Source organism: Aphelocoma coerulescens, chromosome 9 (genome assembly GCF_041296385.1).
Source record: "Aphelocoma coerulescens isolate FSJ_1873_10779 chromosome 9, UR_Acoe_1.0, whole genome shotgun sequence".
NCBI classification, from domain to species: Eukaryota; Metazoa; Chordata; class Aves; order Passeriformes; family Corvidae; genus Aphelocoma; species Aphelocoma coerulescens.
This window is the reverse complement of record NC_091023.1, coordinates 20177867-20198390: the sequence shown is the minus strand read 5'-3', so window position 1 is coordinate 20198390 and position 20524 is coordinate 20177867. Positions and strand designations below refer to the sequence as shown.

Sequence of the window (20524 nt, the reverse complement as noted above, 5' to 3'; positions counted from 1 at the left end):
GAAGTTTAGGGAAAGGAAGAGAGAGAGGGGCTCAAAATCTAAAAAACATTTTGATAAAAAAACCAATACATTGTCAAAATATCAATCTGAAGCCAAGATTTGGCCAGATCTGCTCTTGTTTAACCTTCAGCATGAGGTCAGGTCCCAATCTTTCTATTCTTGGTAACAGCTGATGAATGCAGTGTAACAAGGTATTAATAAACATCTGCCCAGCTCTTAGATTAATATGGAGGAGAATTAATGGAGGTCTTAGCACGTTCATATTTTCTAATTATGGCAGATGACTTTATTTATAGAAATAATAGAGAGAATGGAAATTGTCACTGACACCATGTCAATATAGGTAACGAAATCCAATCATTTAATTGCATTAAATTTGGCCACGGAGTCACATCAATACAGGGCCCTCCTTAGAGCAGTTCAGTGGTCACTACAAACTTTATGTTAGAAAGCTATTAGGATTAATTTTCAACGAATCATGAGGAAAATAAGTCATCCCAGACATACCTATTCCTGTGCCTCTGACCCTGAGAGGGAAAGGGCTGGGGGAAAAGCTTTCCACCACAAGAGGGGAAGGCCACTGCCCCTTGAGTAGCTGATTTTCATGCTCATCTCTGGACAAACTTTGCTTTCAGTCCCCAGAGCATCCAAAATAATGAAATAGCACTGAAACTGAGGCCTGTGCTCTGTTTCAAATGTCACTGGCTATGGCTAAGCTAGCTCCTGCAGCAGCTCTGGTTCGTGCAGTGCCTGCCTCTCTACTACAATAAAGTATCACCAGTGCTTCTGTGGGAATGGTGACACACTACACCACTGAGATAAATAAAGCATAATGTTAAACCTTGATATATTTACACTTCCTAAGAGAAGGGAAAGAAGCCTATAAAACTCCACTAAAGGAGCCAGTTGTTCAGATCATTTGTAGCTTGATAGGTAAACACTGCAGCCTGTTTTTATTGGGACATGCTGGTGCTGGTCTTAGAGAGCAATTGGGGTTTAAGAAGGCTTTGCACTGTGTGGCTGTTTCTTGAGGGTTTAAAGTACATTTCATAATGTTCAATTCAGACAGGTAGCCAGGGAAGTTTGGATCTTTCCTCCCAGGAGCGGGGAAAAGTAAAACAAGGCTACAATTATGGCAACAGCTGGTTTGTCACACACAGGGCATTGCTAGTAATTTTGCTCCTTACACACTGAAGGAGGTCTGGAGTGATGCTGAAAAGCCAAGGAAGTCCTCTAGTTCTCTCTTGTTCTTCCAAAATGTGTTTCCTAATCCGTTCTGATCTTCCAAAGCTATTAGTCTGAATTAATGAAAACAGAGCAAGGGAATGATACGATTTCTATTAATTATAGAGGCAGGTTTGTGCAATAAACAGAATTCATATCTCTACAGTGCTGCTTAAGTACCTATAATTCAGCTGCCCTGCTCAAAACTGCAGCATCTTCTTCACATTGTTTTACAAATTAGCAAACCTGGAATCAGCAGCTGTGTACAGTGTGATGACATTTAGTTTAACTGCAGGGGATCTGAGCTGCTGAAATCCACGGGTGGTCCTCCAAGTGCCGCTTTTTGCTGGGATTCACTTACATCTCCCAAATTAAGTGCTCCTAGATCAGCTAAATGTTTTCCACAGAAGTGAAAATATAGACACTTAGGAAATAGTATCAGTTACTTATTGTGACTGCTGATACTCTTCCCAGTACTGCCAAGCTAACACTTGGGGGATTGCCCTTTCAAAGACGAGCAGAAAGGGGGGTCAGGGCACTGCTGGAACTAACCTGACCTTCCAGCTCAGCCAATTGGTTTGTGTTCACAGCAGGGTACATGGAATAGGAACCCACACATGGATATGTTTGCCATACCTATACTCCACAGGAATTAATTTTGTGCATCATAATCTGCAGAACAGAACTGGATGTGCTGTCTCCTAGTCAGCCCTTTCTCTCCCACCACCAGTGTTGGTGTCTTCTGGGGGGACTGACAGTAGCAGTGGGCTGGATGAGCATCTTCTGTCACATCAGACCAAGCCTGGGACAATAGAGCCTCAGGAGGACCTATCTGCTGAAAGCGCTGCTGCTCCAGGTGTGGTGAAGGAAGTGAGAGCTTTGGAAGTGGTGATAGACAAAAAGCAAGATTCCTGGGGGCATAAGGAAAGCTGGAAAGGCACAGAGCAATAGTCATTCTTGTTCCACTCCTGCTTTCCACTTTCCAGATTAAATAAACTTTGCTTTTCTCTGCACTGAGTGAGAGGAAGCAAATTTCTGCTTCCCAGTTGGCAAATGTGTTTGATAGCAGAACTCCTTCACCAGCAAACTGGTCTGACTGGGGAGCACTCTGGTAATGGAAACACTCCAGTAGCAACATTTTCCAGCCCCTGTAAGGTGCCAGTAGCAGACCACTCTGGTTGAAAACATGTTCTGATTGCAAATGACTCCACTAGGCTACAGAAAAAACAAAAAGGCACTTCTCTGAGCTATGGTGCAAAAGGTTGATTTTTTTAACTACTCACAGTGCTGCTGGTGTTACATTTTAAGCATCTGACTCAGGGAGTCGAGTGGAAAGGTGATAAAATCCTTGACTTTGATTGAATTTCCATTGTGGCAAAAGGTAAAAATAAATACAAACACTATGAAGAAATAGGAAAAGCTACTATTGGACAAAATGTTTCACATCATTTTTTTAAATCTGTACAGATACTGAAAAATAAATCTCTTTCTTTTGCCTTGAATAAAGGTCAAAAATCATCTTTCAAGCATTCTTTCAACAAGCATTATGTTTAAATACTGAACCGCCTGCCAGTTTAAAGAATATATTTCTTCAATTACATCCAGCATCAGTGCAGCTGTTAGGATTCCCCGAGGGACCACTGAAAACTGAAGAAATGCCTTTGCTGTGGTGCTGACAGGCTCTGTGGCTTTGCCCTGGCCCTTTGCTTGCTTCTGCATTCAGCTGCTGACCTCGCAGGTGTAAATAAGAAGAGAATCAAGTACCCAGTCTGTTCTGAGTACATATCAAAGAGCACTGGAATGATAGACTTCATTAAGTTTGTACAGAAGCTTTAAAAGAAGAATTTTGAGAAAGCAGCTCCAGTGTAAGGAAGAAGAGCATGTGTGGGTGAAAGTTAAAATTTTCACCCTATACAATAAAAGTGCAGTTCCTGATAATTTTGAATTATTACTATGAAATCAAGAGGGGATAAAAGCCCTCTGAACATATTAGGAGTAAGACTACCAGCTTTTATTTACCTAGTACACTGTATTAGAGAGAGAGGCACACACTTTACAAGTCATGAGCAGGGCATTAGCTGTTACCTTCACACGTTTCCCTAAAGGTATGTCTGCTTAAATGATCCAAACAGTTTGAAGAATTCCAACACCAGCTTTTAGGAGCAAGGTAGTATCCTGGGAATATCTCCATATGAAAACCATTTTTGGTTACCTTAGCAGCCTGCTCAATCACAAGCTCTGCTGTAAAGCACCTTTATAATGGAAATGGACTTTGAGATTTCAAGGTCAATGTGACAACACAGTTTTTCTGCATTTTGATTCAAATGTAATTCACATGATCACTGAGGCTCAGAGGTTCTTAAGAGAGATGGAGGCAAGAAGAACGTCCACAGAAACATCAATTTGGGTGAAAATTAACATGTAATTGTTAAACTGTCCTAAAGAGCAGAGAATACAGACATAACACCTATGGTCTGATTTTCAGCATCTATTTCCTTGTTTCATTAGTGGCAGTATCAGACGCTGAGTAAAAGCCTTTTGTTGTTTGGAAGAAGGTGGGTGGAGGCTGCCCAAATGATGGACACCTTAGAGACAAAGACCAGGGAAGGTGAGATGGTGCAGGCTGTATCTGTGGTAATTATTTGAACAGATCCCATCTGTGTGGCACTCAAGGATAGGGGCAAGCTCTTGCTCTCTGGGCAGGTCTCCAACGTGTCTTCAGTGCACATTTTAGCAGCCAGAATATGTTTTTATTCTCCCCTGTGACATTTGGTGTATTAGGACAGTGATTTCTGCCTTGATCCTGATCGTTCCTGTCATTCAGCAACTGCTGGGTGGCCGCTGGCCAGCATCAGCAGCACAGCCCATGACAAAGCCAGCAGTGTGGAGAGGTGATTGATCCCAGGGAGGTGCCACAGGGCTCTCCAGCTTGAGAGTGTCCCCAAAACAGAGGTGGGATGTTCCTCTGGCTCTGACTCCTTGGTGGTGAGGAATTTCGAGCCTGCAGCACATGAACCATTTTGCACTTTGGGAGGTCCTTCTTACTCCAGGTGTTGGTCCCCAACACACAAAAGAGCTTCCCCTGAGCCTCAGAAAGGGGGTGGTGCACAGAGCTGCTGGAGGAAAGTGGGGGCTTTTTCCCTGAAGGAAGGTACATGCGTGGACCTCACACATCCACACACGAGGACACGTGGCCTGTCCTGGACACTGCCCCTGTGTAAAGCTGTGGGAGGCAGGTGGGAAGAAACCCACCCTCCCTGAGCTGCCCATGCACAACCTTGAGGTTCTCCCCAGCAGTGGTGGGGATCAGGATGGTGCTGAAATAGTGGGATTTAGAGAGTTTAGAGACCTGAATTAGGGCCTCTCCTGGATCTGCAGCCTGCCCTGGTCAGCACAGCCAGATGTGGTCAGGTGTACCCACTTGTAGGGGAGAAGCTGTTCGGTGCCAGACCTCTCACTGACTCTCCCAGAGTGGCAATTCTCACTGTGTAGCTTGCACTGGAACTCCAGTACTGAGATGGGTATCTTCCCAGAGCTATTACAAAATAACTTCCCACGAATAGCCCAGCAACCCAAAATCTATTCCTGCAGCCTGACAATTTCAGTGTGTTGCCAGCTCACAGCTTTGCTGCCACCCATTCCTTAAGGCAGTTTTGCCCAGCACTGTTGAAAAGGAAAACACTCACTATGCCCTGGGGGAAATGAAGCATGGAAGTCCCGTTATCATTGACAGAAGTTTTGTCTCTATTTCCCCATCTGCTCTTCTGAATGTTAACCTACGGTGCTGACACATCAACTTAAATGATAAATAAGAATTCCAAGCAGGAAGCAATAAAATATTAGTCAGATAGGCTGGTGGTGTCTGCAAAAATGTGGAGTGGATGCTCATGTTTCAAGGAAGAGAAATTATAGGACAAAATGATGTTGTTATGTTACACTGATCAAGGGAAAATGCTGTCACAGAATATGACAAAATAATGCTCAAAACCAGATTTATTTATATTATACCTTTAACATATATAGAATCCTGCACAGTTCCTCCTTCTTATTGTTACTTGTGTTTAGCAGCTGAGTAAAATAGCACACGAGGCAAGAAATCTGTGAGGAGGGTAATAATGTGATGCATAGTGTTAACTTGCTTGTTTTGGAAATATCCATTTATCTTGGTTAAATAGAAGCTTGGCCCAAGTACTAAGCCAAGTAATCATGATTAGGGAGAGAAAAAGACATTCACCTCCTTGGAAACTCAATACTTTTCAACAGTAATAGCACTGCAGTGACATTGTTCAGAGCTGGATGCTTTGCAGTAATTAATACACATTATTGTCATATGAGGAATGGAAGCATCTGTGCCTGCTTCTACCATTGCTTTCATTTCTAGACCAGTTATGAGACCAGAAATACATTGGGATTTTGTTTCATGGACATGGCCCCTTCACTGTTCACCGTGCTCCACTGCCCTCAGAGAACGGCAGGGATTTTGTTCCCTTTTTTGTTCAAAGCTGCGTTGAGGGCACATGCACACTCCTGTTTTAAAGAGACTTTGCTTATGTTCTTTCTCACTATCTTTTTTCCTGACTTTCAAGAAAAATTGGCTTTCTGCTAAAATATACTACAAGAACATATCTGTAAAGAGATTCATGAAGTCCCGAGCTATTGTTTTCCAAAGAGGCTGAATCTGCATCTGTATCATCCAGCATATCACACACTGAACTCATCTGCAGAGCAGGTGCTTTAGAGTTTACACTGATTTTTGACCTAGTGCAGCACTGTGCTAAGCCCAGTTCATTATCCTCATCTCAGCAGTCAATCGACTCCTCGCCTCACCAGATTTCCCATCCAGCTCACACCACTGCTTTGTGCAGTTCATTGCTATCTTGCTGCAGTCTGCTGCTGTTCCTGCCCTCTCTTGTGTGGGCACACCACTACTCTCTTTCAGGTTGTGGTCCCTGTCTTTCTAACACTCCACCTTAATGTGACCCACTTAGTTTCCCACTTTCTCCCTGCCTTGCTCATCAGGCTGGATTTGATCTGTGTCCTAACCACAAATGACTCCACTAGAAAGGCTTCCTTCTTCTTGCACTGGAAATGGTTCTCTGGGACATGTACCTGCCCTGCGGGAATTAGGCATTTGTACTGTTCTTCCAATCAGCCAGTTGGCTTCTGTCCCTAATATGTGGCTTGGACATCCTTAACATCACTCCACAGACTATTACAGAAGATACCTGGTCATATATGAGCAGAGGCCCCCAGCTGGCAAGCACTAGCCGTGCTTTAAGGTCACTAGAAATATTACTACCACATTATTCCCAAGAGTTGTTCTATTTTGCTGTGAACAGTAGAATTACTCAATGGAGAGAACTCCCTTCCACTGAATTACTGTCTTAATACTGAGTTCATTGTTAAAACAAGAGTTCCTTGCCACTAATCAGAAAAAAACAATCAGGCAAAGCAAACAGGGATCTCCAGGGGCACGTGTGAGTTCAAAGGTCCACAGAGTTGTAGCTGTGTTGCAAATGACTTAGACTCAGGAGCCAATAGGCAGCTGCACCTATAGAATTACATTTTAAAAAATAAGGACATAAAAATTTTAAATTCTGTGAAAATTATGTGAAATGCATGCAGGAAAAAAAATGTCTGGAACTTTTCTACAGCACTTGAGCACAAAATTTTGGTTTTGGGAATCTGCAACAGCAATTGATCATATTCAACTAAGAGGGCTACAGATGGTGAAGTTTGTGTTCTGAAAGGATGACAAGTCACTGCAGAGTGCTTATGATGCAAAATTTACCCTTTTGTAATAAGACAAAGAGGAAAGATGCTCATGAGAACCAAGCTGGGTGTTTGTTTTTACCAGAGAGTTGCTTATTTCACAGCTCCATGACTCAGTGTCAGTAATATTGGGTATTACAACTGTCTTGCTCCATCAAGCCCTTTCCTTAGTTTCAAGGGAGACAAGTGATTTCTACCCAGTGTCTGTCTTAACCAGGTTTCTAAGCTAATGTTCCAGAATATTCACAACCTACCTGTAGACATTCCTCTGCTTTCAGAGGTCCTCCAGCAGGTCTGAGACCAGCTGGGGAGGAACACAACTGCCTGTCAGCTGGAGCTACACACTCAAGCTCCTCCTGTTCCTCCAATCCGGCAGTTTCTGACATTTAGATCTCATCTATTCCTTGAATATGTCAGCAGATGTAATACAACATTTTTCACTGACAGACAGAGAAACTAAGCCAGCAGCACAGAGTTAAGTCATTTGCTTGAATTTCCAGGTCACATTGGCAGGGCTGATCCAGCACACCCAATCCTCTTCCCTGCTCGCTGTTTTGGATCAGATCTCTTAGGAACTTGCCTGCACAAACACAGTGCAAAAGTAAAGTAGCTTTCACAAAGCAGAGAGCCATCCTGCTTACTGGGTGAGCATTGCAGGCTGGAGTACTTGTCTGAACCAGGGATGACACCAGGGAAGATCTTTTGTAAATCATGTCCTTGCTCTGCTCTGAGTCTCTGTGTCACACCTGTACCTTTGCAGTATGAACAGATGTCTCTGGGTGGTGGTCTTTAGTAAGATGGGACATGAGAAGCTGCAACAGTGCCTTTGTACTGGTGCTGACTGTCCACCCCTCAGCAGAGCACAGGTCCAGCCAGCTGCCCTCTGCCAGATGCTCATAAAAATTAACAAGAAGACTAACTGCAGACTGTTGTATTTTACCACGGAAAATAAAGTCAGACAACAGCTAAAACTGGGGAGGGTAGGAGGGAAAGGGGAGCACAGAAGGCAGACCAAAGGCAACATAAGTGTTGTATTTATTTTCTAATCCCATCTCTTTTAGTGTCTGTGATGAGCACTGTAACTAAAGAAATCTAACTGAATTAGAATTTCAATATGACCTGAGCAGACTGGAGCTGTTTCCATTCATGAGCAGCACGTCCCAGCTGTAATTGCCTGCTTGCTTATCCACATAGCTCTTTACAGCTAATCCAAATGCAGACTCAAAAATAAATAGTGCCAGAGCATTCACTTCCTGCTGGGCAGTAGTTTCAGCTCTCCTCTGCTTTTGCTTTGTTCTGGCTGGTGCTCTCCATGGCACAGGGACTGACTCAAAGGAGATAAAGGATGATTGACCCGCTCAAGGAATTAGGTGACAGAAAAGCCACTCTGCCCTGCCTGTTTGTGCTTTTCCTCTGGGTGTTACTTTGCATCTGTTTATCTTTCTCTGCTCTCACCTCTCTCCCCAGCCACATCACTCATGCAATATGCTTCTCCTTCATGGTTTCCCTAAAAGCTGCTGGTGTCCTCTGTGTCCCCAGAAGCACATCACTCTTCCTCTCCCTGTGCTCCTACCTCAAACACACTGCCAGTATTTTAGTGCTGAAGCAAAACCCTCTTCGGGGACATTTAAAAGCCATGTCCTTCTCAGATCAACTTCCCTGGAGGGGTGTAAAGCTGAGGCACAATTGCACAAAGCTGGACAGGGTGTCCCCATGGATGGGACTTGGCTCAACCACATAGCAAGGCTCTGCCTTTGCTCTCTGACATAGGAGTCTGTACACGTCTGGCTCTCCTCCCTCCTCCTCATTGGGTGGAAGGTGGTTGTCCACCATTTTCAGGCTGTTTTTTTCAACTACAACCACCACAGACTTCCTGAGAGCCTTTGGCCAAGTCTCAGCAGCCTCTGTGCTTCTGTTCATCACCTCTAAAAGAGCACTGCCAACACCCTGTTTCTTCATACTTGGGGTGTAAATGCGAGGTCCCTGAGCTGACAGTGGTGAGTGGACATAGGAGTCAAGTCTGAAGCCACTTCACTTCAGCATAGTCAGAGGCATTCAGCTCCCACTGTGCAACAAATTGCTCTTAGAAATAGATTTATTAGTATCCAGAAGACCGTCCTTTAAGATCTGGTCCAGCAGGTACTCACAAAATCTCAGCTGGGGAGAAGGTCACTCCCTCTTGATGACCATCAGAGAGACTGACCTCAGCATGGAGCAGTGTGCCTCCACTCCATCTCCTTTCTCTCACCCCATCTCCATCTCCCACTGGGTTTATCAGGGCATCACCATGAGCAACAGAACCTCCTCACTGCCACCCACATGCTCTTCCCCACCCAGCCCGGCCCAGGGCTGTACAGCCCTTCTGGTGCAGTGCAGCACCCAAGGTGATATATCCCTCTGCAATTGCAGAGGACTGTGTTAAGATTTAAAGGAGAGCATCAAGTGAGGTAGTGCAGCACTTTCATTGCCTTCCTCCTTACCCCCAGAATCCTTTTCCATCAGACTACCTGGTCTTTGGCAGAGTAGATCTCCCTATAAAACTCTCTTGGCTCAGCTGGGTAGAAGCAGATTGTAGGGAGGTGACCCTGCCCTTGCACTGCTACACCCCCTCCCAGAGCCAACCCCATTTTAGAGGCAGATTGTGCCCCTCTCTGAAGCCAGGGAGCAGCTGAGATGATGAATATAGTGCTTGTCCAATGTGTCACTTGCTACGTAAATTCAAATTCAGCACAGAAAGCTAAAAATGTTTGCAGAATCCTGACAGGCAAAGTGGACAATTATGTTCAGCTGTTCCTCACAAATGTTGATCCTCATGACTGCAATGTGCCAAGAGAGGCATTGCCTCGTGCTTGGATTGCAAACTCACCAGCACCAAAGCATGAGGATGGTAACAAGGGCTGGCTCTTCACTACATGCTCTGCCCCCTGGAGATGGCCTGAAAGTGTCCTCTGCCAGGTACACTGGTGGCACCAGCACCTCTCTGGTACAGACAAGGAAGCTGAGGCCATAGTGCCAGACTCCAAGGCAACCAAAAGGTCACCAAAGAAGAGAAGTTGTGAGTCTCTTGCTTGCAATGACAGGCAGTAGCTCCCTCCTTTGTAGCTGAACTGGGCACACAGGAATTTCTTCAAAAAGTTGCTGTTTCAATCAACTAAGTCAGAATAATTGAGACTAACACAGTGTGGCCAAGGTGAGTGAAACAAGTTGTCACTGGGATAGTAATCTATAGGAAGAGACACTTGGGAAAAAAAATAAGAAAATTGGGGAAGGAAGTTAAAGGTAAAAAGATCAAGAAGAATAAAGGCTATAAAGTCTACAGCCATGCTGGATGGGCTGCTTGGACTAGGAAGGTAGTTCTTGGGAAAAGGGAAGCCTAGGGATGAAGGGCATCAGTAAATGGAAAGGCTTGAAACTTTTTCAAAACACAGAAAGTCAGCACTGGAGAGAAAACCACCATGAGATGGAAACACGGAAGATTCAGAGGTTACGTTGGAATATTTAATTTTGAAGTGTGAACATACTGTTATGTAGCAGGGAGATACAGATACCTCAGCCTTTCTGAATACCTCTCTTTCTCCTGTATATACTGAAAAGAGGGAATCAACAATTGCCAAGAATGACTTCAAGTTTAAAGAATTATTGCCTTAGCAAACATACCTAAATTTCACTACGTTCCACACACTGTGTTTTGCACCTCCATGTGATGGCTTCTGTTGTCACCAGCAGCCCCATTCTCCTCCTTTGGAATGTTCTAGATGTGTCTGTGACATGGGAGCCCAGAAAGATCACTCTATGTCCAGGATGTCTCCCTCATTCAACTTAAAATCTAGATGGAGAGCTCAGCTCTTAGCTCTGTGGGGATTTTGGAGCAGGGTCAGAAGTAGAGGTGAATCATTAATGAAGCATCGTTAACCATCAGTCTTCTTATACTCATGTCAGTATATTAGCACCAGCTGCCCATTGTCCATTTTCCCCTTGCCATAAGGAGGAACCCCAGATTCAAAGTCATCTGCTGGTTGAGCTAGTCTGTTAGTACAGCTGGAGCTCCTGAGATGCTGCAACAAGAGCAGCAATTAGTGTCACTCTGTCCTGTCCCATGCCCATCAGCTGCAGAGCACCAAAGTTCCCTCACGAGGCACAAATTCATCCTTTGATGTTGCTTTTGCTGCTTCTCAATTCAGAGCTGCTGCTGCCAGAGCATTAAATGTTCCCTAAGTGGTGACTGTCTTCTGCTAATGCAGATGTATTTCTTTTGTGAGTTAGCTTAATTCTGTCCTTGGTGTGTGTTTTCTCTCTTGTTTTGGATGCAGACAAGGGTTCTAGGTACAGCTCTTTCATTCTTTCAATACCGGGACTGGAAAACTGCCCTGGATCATTTCCTGAATCAGACAGGAGCATCTTAATACAGTAGTTACTTCCATCACTCTGCCTGGGAAACTCTTCCATGCTCTTCCAAGGCACCTGAAAGCCAGGCTACCCTCCAGTCAGGCTACACTGTACATCAAAAATTCAACAGGCTATTTTATTTATTATCCCATCCTTCATCACACACCACTTTTCCCTGTTTTCTGGTTCATCAAAGCTACAAGAGAACATTCTATCACCAGACAGAGGCACGGGTAAGACCTATTGGGACACAAAGTCTAATTGTCCATATTCAGTAAATTCACCTCAAAGTGAACAACTGCAGTTTGTTCCTTGCAGGTTGTTTTTGATGTCTGGTTTCAGTCTCTTCCTTTTCTCATGGGTGATGGTGGGTGGGACCATACAAAAAAAAGGTCTATCCAGTCATGAGAGACCAAATATTTCCCATCACTCAACAGCAACTGACCCGTCTGTCCAAGAACTGGCACTGGCAGCTGTGTGGTGGCACAGGGAGAGGTTAACATGTGGACTAGCAGGAAAACTTTGGGGTTTCCAGAGAACTGCATTGGGGTTCAAATGAATCCTCTGGCCAGGAAATAATGGGATAAAGCATCCAGGACTTGTCAGCATGGATGGGGGGGGGGGGGGATGTGGGTGTATTCAGACAGAGCTGAGCTGGTCAGTGATTGTATCTTTAGGTGAATATTTAGCTTTTGTTGTCTTTTGATGACTCAGGGTGTCTTTTATGAGGAAAAATTAATGCAAGTGCTTCTCTTTTTACAGTGGCCACATTGCCTAGGAAATGAAATGTCATAAGGGGAAAAAAGCTCATTAGATGGTATCATAAATGGCTCTCCAGGGTCTCAGAAAACCTATAATTAACATAAATGTAGACAGAGGCAATGACAAGCAAACACACATATAAAACCCAGCTTTCTGTCCAAAAACATGGTCTGCAACATGTCTCTTTGGCTATTCACAGCTCTGGGGACCTGGAGGTAAGGGACTTTCATACCAGTCATGACACCAGCTGAAGACAGAGGGAGGAGAGCAGCCAACTGAGGGTGAAAGTGAGGACAACAGAACATGTAATATAGTCCCCAAGGTACCAGCTAAGGGATTTTATGATTCACCCTTGGAATGACATCCTTTTCTGGAGCAATTTGAAGCAAATGCTATCCTGGTGTGTTTTCTTCACACTGAAATTCTCAGTCAGGTGGTTGCTCTTAGGTGGACATGTTGATACTCCTTAGGACAGGACAGAATAGTTCTAATCTTATAAGAGCTATCTCAAGTCTTCATCTTGCAACAGCTGAAAAAGTGGAAATCTTGTCAGATTTTCTAGTGAGTTCCATGAAATCCACCAGAAGGTAATGTTCAAGAGGAGGATGAGAACAAGAGAAGATGGGAGGAGCGGGACAGCATCACAGACTCATGTATTTGTACCAGACTGCACTCTTTACTCTGCATTTCTGCCTTTAACCTTGAGCATTTACTCAGAATAGACTCAGATACGAAGAATGAGGTGTGTTTTGTAAAAACCAAAGTTTGGCCTCCTTGCCTGTCTCTGTGGCAACCATGTCAAGAGACAACTGCATTGATGCCACACTGTGTAAAGAGTGAAGGAGACAGAGATGTCCAGGCAAGGTCAGGCAGAAAGCCCAGAGTCCCACCCAGCATCCTGACTAACAAAAGTCACATCAAGTACAGCAGTATGTGGATAACCTGCCCTATAGGAATATCTCCCACAGAGTCCAAACAGTCAAAAAGCAGCTTGAAGCATCTCTTCTCCACTGTTTTTAACAGGTACTGTCATGACTTTAGGTTCTCCGTCTGTTCAAGCAATTACACAATCCACTCCGAATGCGAGGCTCGCATCCTGCAGTAATGAGTTTCACAGGCTGATTACTTGTTGCATGATAAAAGTAAGTTGCCAGCAGCTGACTCTAAAAAACAATGGGGGAAAAAAGCCAAGAAAAAGTAGTGATACTTGTTTTCTCAGAAAAGAGAGAGGGGGCAGGGAAGGAACAAAGTTCTCAATCCTGCCCAGGGACTTACCCAGGATGGGAGAAAGGCGTGGAAGTTTGCTAACTGACCTGATGGGGCAGGGCATGCTCATGTAGGTTGCAACTTTGGAGGTTATGAATCCTCCAAAGGCCTTCAAAGATGGGTCTTGGGGAGGTTGTATTGTTGCTGGTGCACAAAAGATTTTCATCTGAGATCTAACCCCTGTCTAAAGGAGCCATGGAGGTCAGTCACTTACGTCCACCTCTGGAGCAGCATTATGATGTCATCAGTGTTACAATTTTACACAAAATTAGGTGCGCAATTGTGTGTTAAATAGTGGTAGTTAGCTTGGATTGCTCAACTAACGAAGCAGACAGCATTAAAGCTGTCACATATGGACTGCTCCAGGGCACTGGCACTATAAGGGAGTCTGAAATCACTCCAACTTCACTGGGAAGAGAAGCATTCCTTTTCCTTCTCTGGCATCCCCTCAGTGGGGCAGATGCCCTGACCCAGCTCACAGCCCAGCAGTGCTCCTGCACTTTGCTCCGGAGCTTATAAATCTGTCTTGCTACCCAGGGAGTCCTGCCTGAGTATCCCTGTAGGCTCAGACAGGTGGCAGAAGCTGCTGATCACCTCTAATGTGTACCTAAGTTTTGCTTAATCAAGAACAGCCTCTCTAATAGTATCCATCACCGTCTCCTGATGGCTCTGGGACCACTCAGGCTGTGGCAGCACAACCAGCCAGACTTTCCTGTCGTGTGTGACATCCTAAAGGGTGCAATGGCAAATATATAATTTTATTTTCCAGCATTAAGGGACTCAGCCTGGGACAGGCTCAGTCCAGAATCTGATGTGGCCCTTGGGTAGTTGGTCTGACCCCTCCTGTACGGCTTGGAGCAGAAGCACCAGCCGGGTGGTCACTGTGGTGTTGTCTGAGGTAATGTGGATGAAATCTTACCCAGCAGTGGGAGGATTTGGCTCAAGGTCTTACAAGTGAAATTTCTGACCAATATCACTATAAAAACACTTTGTTTTGGCTGTATTGATTAGATCCCAGCAGATGCTACTTTACTATAGTTATTTCAGAGAAGAAGTGCCTCATCTTGTAGTTTATTCCCCAGTACTTGACTACAGTGGTTGTAAGGAAAGAACAGAGTTGTTCTTGGCCTTCAGACTGCAATGATGACCACAGAATCAGGGAAAGGACTGGGGGAGCTTCCGCTCCTTCCTCCTCCCTTCTTTTGGACCATCTTCTTGTCCAATCTACTGTTCACAAGTGCAGCCAAAAGCTTCATTAAATATTGCCACCTCTTGTCTTAAGCAAGGTCCTTGTCTGCAGGTCCCAGTCCCAAGCCAGCATCTCTGAGCATGGCAGCAGGATCCCAGCAGGGAGGAGGTGGCAGGAACACCAGTTTGGCCAGTTTGCCCGGCCAGCTGCCCAGCCAGGGTGTGAATTTGGCCTGGGGCTGTGTCATGGACCCTGTGGTGGGGGCTCTGGGCTGACTCCAGGTGGAGTGCCCAGTCTGTCAGCACCCATCAGTCTGTCTGTACAAGGATGGATTTTGGCTCCTGAGCATGTCAGTCTTCCCCTGCAGCCACCTCTGCAGTATTTAGGTATTCTCCTGGTTCACCACTATGCAAATATTGAAATTAGCCCTTTGCATGATTATGGAGACAGTGACATTACAGACTTTCTCAGATCATGTGCCTTCTCTACTGACAGCATCAGCCATCAGGTTTATTCTTCAGTGAGCTAAAGAATGGCCTCCAGTGTATGAAAAACTTCACAATGAAGTATTTGGTATCTGGAATATTTATTTTTTTTTTTTTTTCCTTAAGCTTTTATCTGAATGCATTAAAAACACAAAGTGTTGTGCTGTGAAATAATGCAAAATACGGCCCTCATAGGAATGGCCCAATTCTCAGAGATGGAGATTTTTAACTGAGCCTCACTAAAATCAGAAGAAATTAAAAGAGGCTACGAGGGGAGCCATAGCCCCACTAGCAGGCCCAGTATAGCCTGAGCTCCTGAGAGAAGGCAGCAGGTCTCATACCCTGCAGTGAAACAAAGAGTTCTTGGGCAGGGATCTAACTTGTCTGGCCAAATGGCCTTGGGATAGGAATTTCTCCATGGGAAAAGATATCTTTGTCATATCATTTACACTTCCACAAAATGTCACATTTACATCTCATACCTGTGCCTCATTCTGACACCTTCCCTGAGAACCTTACCTTAAGGAGAGCTGCAGAACAACAAAATATTTGTAATGAGTGTGCATGTGCTGAGACAATAGCCATTTTGTCCCCGAAAAATACTGCCATAAGAACATTGGACACAGCTATTACCTTTTCTTAAACTACTGATGATTTCTTGCCCGTGGTGCGAATCCTTTGCAGTGTGGAGCACAGCCAAGCCTGATTAGCCAGCCTCGCCTTTTGCCAGTGGGACCAAAGGGATTTATTCTCCATTCTCACACACGGATGTCTCATCCCCATTATTTTACATCTCACCTAGAGTTAACACATGGTCCATCTTCAGAGCACGCTGGGCATGGCCACAGGGGATCTGGCATGCTGGATATTATGTGCTCTGCCATGTTGGATGGGCAGTGACAAAAATTATCCCTCTTCCCCCAGGTCCTTTCATCGTCCCACTGCAGCGAGCAGAGCCAACACTGGGCAACCCTCTAAAATGTTTATTTGGACCAGTGGCCGGGGATCTACATCTTACAGACATGATGAGAAAAGGTAAACGGCACCTGTGCTGATTGTCTCTTACGGGTTTGAATATTTATGGGTGTGGCCCGTAGCTTCTCCCCAGTGGTGGCACTGGAGAAGTAGGAGGGATGCAAAGGCTGTCCTTCCTGTGCTTCACAACCCCGGCTGCTGCTCCACCAGGCACAGGAGTGCCAGGGCTACTGTGCCAAGCCAAAACAGAGCAGAGGGGCAATGCCAGAGCCACGGCCAAAGTCTTCCTTGTTCTCAGGACATGAGCAACACACCGTGACCATCTCTGAGGTCAGCACAGGTTTAAAAACGCACTAATCCCCAGCCACAGGTGTGCAGCCCCAGCTCCAAGCCCTGTGAAGCCTTTATACTTTTTGCAGGTGTCCTGCTTCCAGCCATCACCCACACTGGCCCTGCACCCCCTCCGGACAGCACACACAGTGCTTCCTGTCCCCCAGCCAGATCACTGCCCCACACAGCTGTTACACATCTGGAGGATGCTTCCAGCTGCCAGAAATGTTTTCTGGTTACACACGTGCACACGTGAGGATGAGGATGAGCACAGTAGCTGGGGGTTGTTAAGCTGCTTGAAAGTGAGCTGATGTCTCACCAGCGCACTTGAGTGGTGTTGCTGGAGGGAACAGGCTGAAGCAGACAGAGGAATAAATGAGTTACTGGATCTCCCAGGGGAGCAGGGAAATATGCCAAAGAGAAGGGAAGGGAAGGAGAGGTTTGAAGTCCACAGACAAAGGCAGTGCTCAGTTGGGAATGAAAGAAGTTAAGTATCAATGATGAAAGAACAATTGTCGGTAATGCTCAGACTCATCATTCCAAAATCCCTCTCCTTTGTAGTAAGATTTGCTGGACAGCTTGTCTTGTCACAACAAGGACACATTTGCCATTCTTTTCTTTCCTTTGCCCCTTCCCACCTCTTCTTCAGTTCCTCTTGCAATCATTATTAAGTGTAATCACAAAAAGTCAGACTCCAGTGAAACAAAAATGGATATCAGTGTATCTACAGTGACAATTAGTGAAACACACCCTTCAGTAATTCTAATGAGACATTACTGCTGGCATCTGCTTGGGAAAATGCACTCCTGAATTCAGGAGTAGAGCTGCCCTCAGAACCCTGAGATTCTTTGGAAAATTGGCCGATTCACTAAATGTTTCTGCAAAGGTTGCATAGGTGTTCAGCTTTTTGGATTATCTGATCCCAAACAGATATTTTGAAGACAAAAAGGCCAGCTTGGCAGCATGAACTTTCATTGAGGCTGGTTGTCTAAATGCCTCCTGTACTTCTGCAAGTCTCTTCTTTAATCAAATTTTCCCCAGGCTAATATTCTTCTGCGTTAGAACACAGTCATGGTCCAAGGTTAGACGGTTGGAGGAGATATCTACCCACACTTTTGGCTGGCTGGAAGCCATGTACTCCTGATTTGCACAGCCTTTGACTCTCACCATGCCTTGAAGTTGGGCTGAGGGCTCACCAGAGTCTGGTCAGTATAAACCCAGGCAGAGCTCATCCCTGCCTGCCTGCAGAAACAGGGAAAAAGGGAGCAGAATCTCTATGCCTACACACCAGCCATGGTAAATTCAGATATCTTGACAAGCCATTGGGTGGGTTTATGTCCCAAGAGGGTCTGTAGAGCTCTACAGAAGGACTTCTTTGTATCTTGTGAGTGATTAATAAAATGCAGGAGGGAAAGGGAGGAAAAGAAGATGGAAGTAAGAGAGTGTTGATGGCAGCCTGAGGACTGCAGAGGAGAGGTGTGAACACAGAGCAAGTGCTGTTAGTGGGAGAAACTCATCCTCCAGTGTCTGGCAGTGATTTTAACACATGTAAGGTCACCAGTGCCATCATTATATCCAACTGGTGGTGCCTTTTAGAGAAATTACTCACCTTAAATGACCCTTTCCTAGGGATTTTTTTCTTTAACCTTCAGACAGGAAGATTGTCATATGGATCAGCAAACTTGTCACCCAACATATGCTACAACCACAGAATTTTCAGGGATTGCACCATAATATTAACTGTGCTGCAATGAGTCACTTGCTCTAGAGGAATCACCTCTGCCTGGGTGGAAGGTATCTCTCAGGCATCTCTTTTTGCAGGATCAGCACCAAAATATCTGTATTTCATTGCCATTTTAGCCATCAACAATTCCCCAGCTGCCACATTTTATGCTTTGAAAAACTAGTCAAGCCCTCATTCTTTCTAAGCTGTCAAAGAGGCTCTGCACAACATTGCAACCATTGGAAACAGAAGGCACTGGTTTGGTTTGGTTCAGTTTTGTCCAGCCTGGTGAGGAAGAGGGAAGGAACTGAGTGAGCAAATCTGTTAATATCTATAGGAATCCTTCTACAACTATCACTGAGTCTGTTCTGAGAGCTCCAGAGATATTTCCTGTTGCCATAGGTCTACTAGCAAAAACTGATGCAGCCAAACATACCTGTAAAGAAAAATGTAAAGAAGTTGGCTTCTGAGCAGAAAAATCCCTGAGCACAGGGAATTCTGCCGGTAAGATACAGGAGTAGTATCTGACCATTGCATTCAAGGATTTCTGATATCAGTAAACACCTCAGGTAATGTGAGTGACATCTGCATAACCACTGTGATAGTAGAGAAGTGAATGTGAATTCAAAGTCATTCTGAATTATTCAGGCAGGCAGGCAACTCCTGTCTGACAAGCCCCACAACTGCGTGATGCCAGAGGAGGCAAGGTCTCCCTCTGTGTCACACCATGGTCTGTTTGCCAGGGGAGGGCTTTGAAGGTAGGTAATTTGTGTTTATTTGAAATAAATAAAGTAATTGCAGGTGCCTGTTTATCCTAGCTTTCCCGTGAGGACACTTAACACTCTTTACAGAGCTCCTAGTACTGCTCATTTTGGAGCAGGAGGTACAGAAGGATCTGCTGACCACATTGCAGAGGGATCCCGGCACTGCTACTGTGCAGGAATGTGGAGAGGGAAATCTCTGCTCTGTCCCCAGCAGGCACAGTCACGGCTGAGATTTCCTCTCTGGCATCTGAGCCCAGGGAGAGCAGCCAACCCTTATTCTCTGAGCAACTTGGCAAAAAGGACATGGAAATTTAGCAGGGGAGAACTTCAGTTTGGAAACGACCAAGTGCAAAAAGACCTTTTCTCCTTGGAGGCTTGCTTCCTATTAAATATCTTTGCACAGGGTGGGGAGACCCCATGTTCTGACAGCTGGGACTTCTTTAAAAACAACCAGCACCCCTGGAGGTCGTATGAGGAGCTATCCCAGGTAACCACAAGGATTAGACGCAGTCACCCGGACGAGAGAGTCTGGGATGCAGCGATCTGTACTTAAACACAGCACAGAGGCAGCTGACTCTGGCTGTGCAGCTCTGGGATCCAAAATCAGCCAGCTAAGCACGGCATTCTTCCAGCTGACCGAGCAGAGAGAGGCCCCTGAGCTGTGCCAAAAGTTCACCCGTGAACGAGCCCACCCCGACACGGCTGCACACCCGTGTGCGGGGCACTGCTGCTGCCCCGGCGAGGGAGCTGCTGGGGCTGCTCTGCCACTGGCCAAATACAGGGCACAGCATATTTTATTCCCGAAACCAGGGCTCTAAGGGGCAAAAGTGTGAAGTTCTGTAACAGCAGATGTTCCCAGTATCACACGCAGAGGATTTACACCTCCCCAGTGCAGGCACAAGTGTGAGGAGGAGGAGGGAGGGTTGCTCAGTGCTGTCTCCTGTGCTGTGGCAGGACTGCTGTCATGGGCTGGCATGTGCCACACCACCACCCGCCGGGCAGGGTCACCAGGCTGGCTGACTCCTGGCAGGGATTCAGGGGAAAAAAGCCCTCAGTGAGGTGTACCAGGCTATCACTTTGCTGTTGCTCAGGGCTTTGAATAACAGATATTTACAGAAGAGCAATGGAAGCAGTGCTCCAAGCCTGACCTCTGAGGCAGAGCTTTCTTTAGTTTTATTTCCTATGGTAGGTGAGCTTAGAAGATGCACCTGGCAGGTGGTCACCAGTCACCTTTGCCAGGTAACTCATTTCCACCACACACCCTTCAGTCCATCCTTTTTTTTCCCTCGTATGGCATGTTCCTTGGCTCAAGGCCACATGGGAAGCACTTGTAACCAATCTCAATTAGCTATTTGTTTTTAAATTGTCCATTTGTATCCCTTTTATACCCTATGACATTAGTGAGTGATTGCACTGGGCCTGTTTTATGCCTCCACGTTGACATAAGTTATGCTGTGTGATCATTTAATGTGCTGGAACTGCATGACAATCTCTGCCTTCCTGTCTGCTTCCATTTGGGAGCAATGCAAATCCTAACAGCAGCAGTTAAATACAGTTTGATAAATAATAATAGAAAAGTAACATTAGATTATTACTCTACATTACTTCTTTGAAGGCAATTGCATCTGCCAGCTTACAATATATTTTT

At 45.4% G+C, this 20524-nt stretch overlaps 1 protein-coding gene across 5 annotated transcripts in view; it reads left to right on the top strand.

The window, feature by feature from the left end:
• LOC138114647 (calcium-activated potassium channel subunit beta-2) overlaps positions 1 to 20524 on the top strand; it is a 142905-nt gene that overhangs the window by 110160 nt on the left and 12221 nt on the right. For 3 of the 5 annotated variants that reach the window (XM_069024355.1, XM_069024356.1, XM_069024354.1), the window contains exon 2: positions 16009 to 16119. The exons of 1 other annotated variant lie outside the window; for it this stretch is intronic. In XM_069024355.1, the coding sequence (XP_068880456.1) occupies positions 16009 to 16119 (111 nt within the window). Of the gene's footprint in view, positions 1 to 13202; positions 13287 to 16008; positions 16120 to 20524 lie in introns of those variants that run through there. One more of the 5 variants, XM_069024357.1, reaches the window with a different exon arrangement.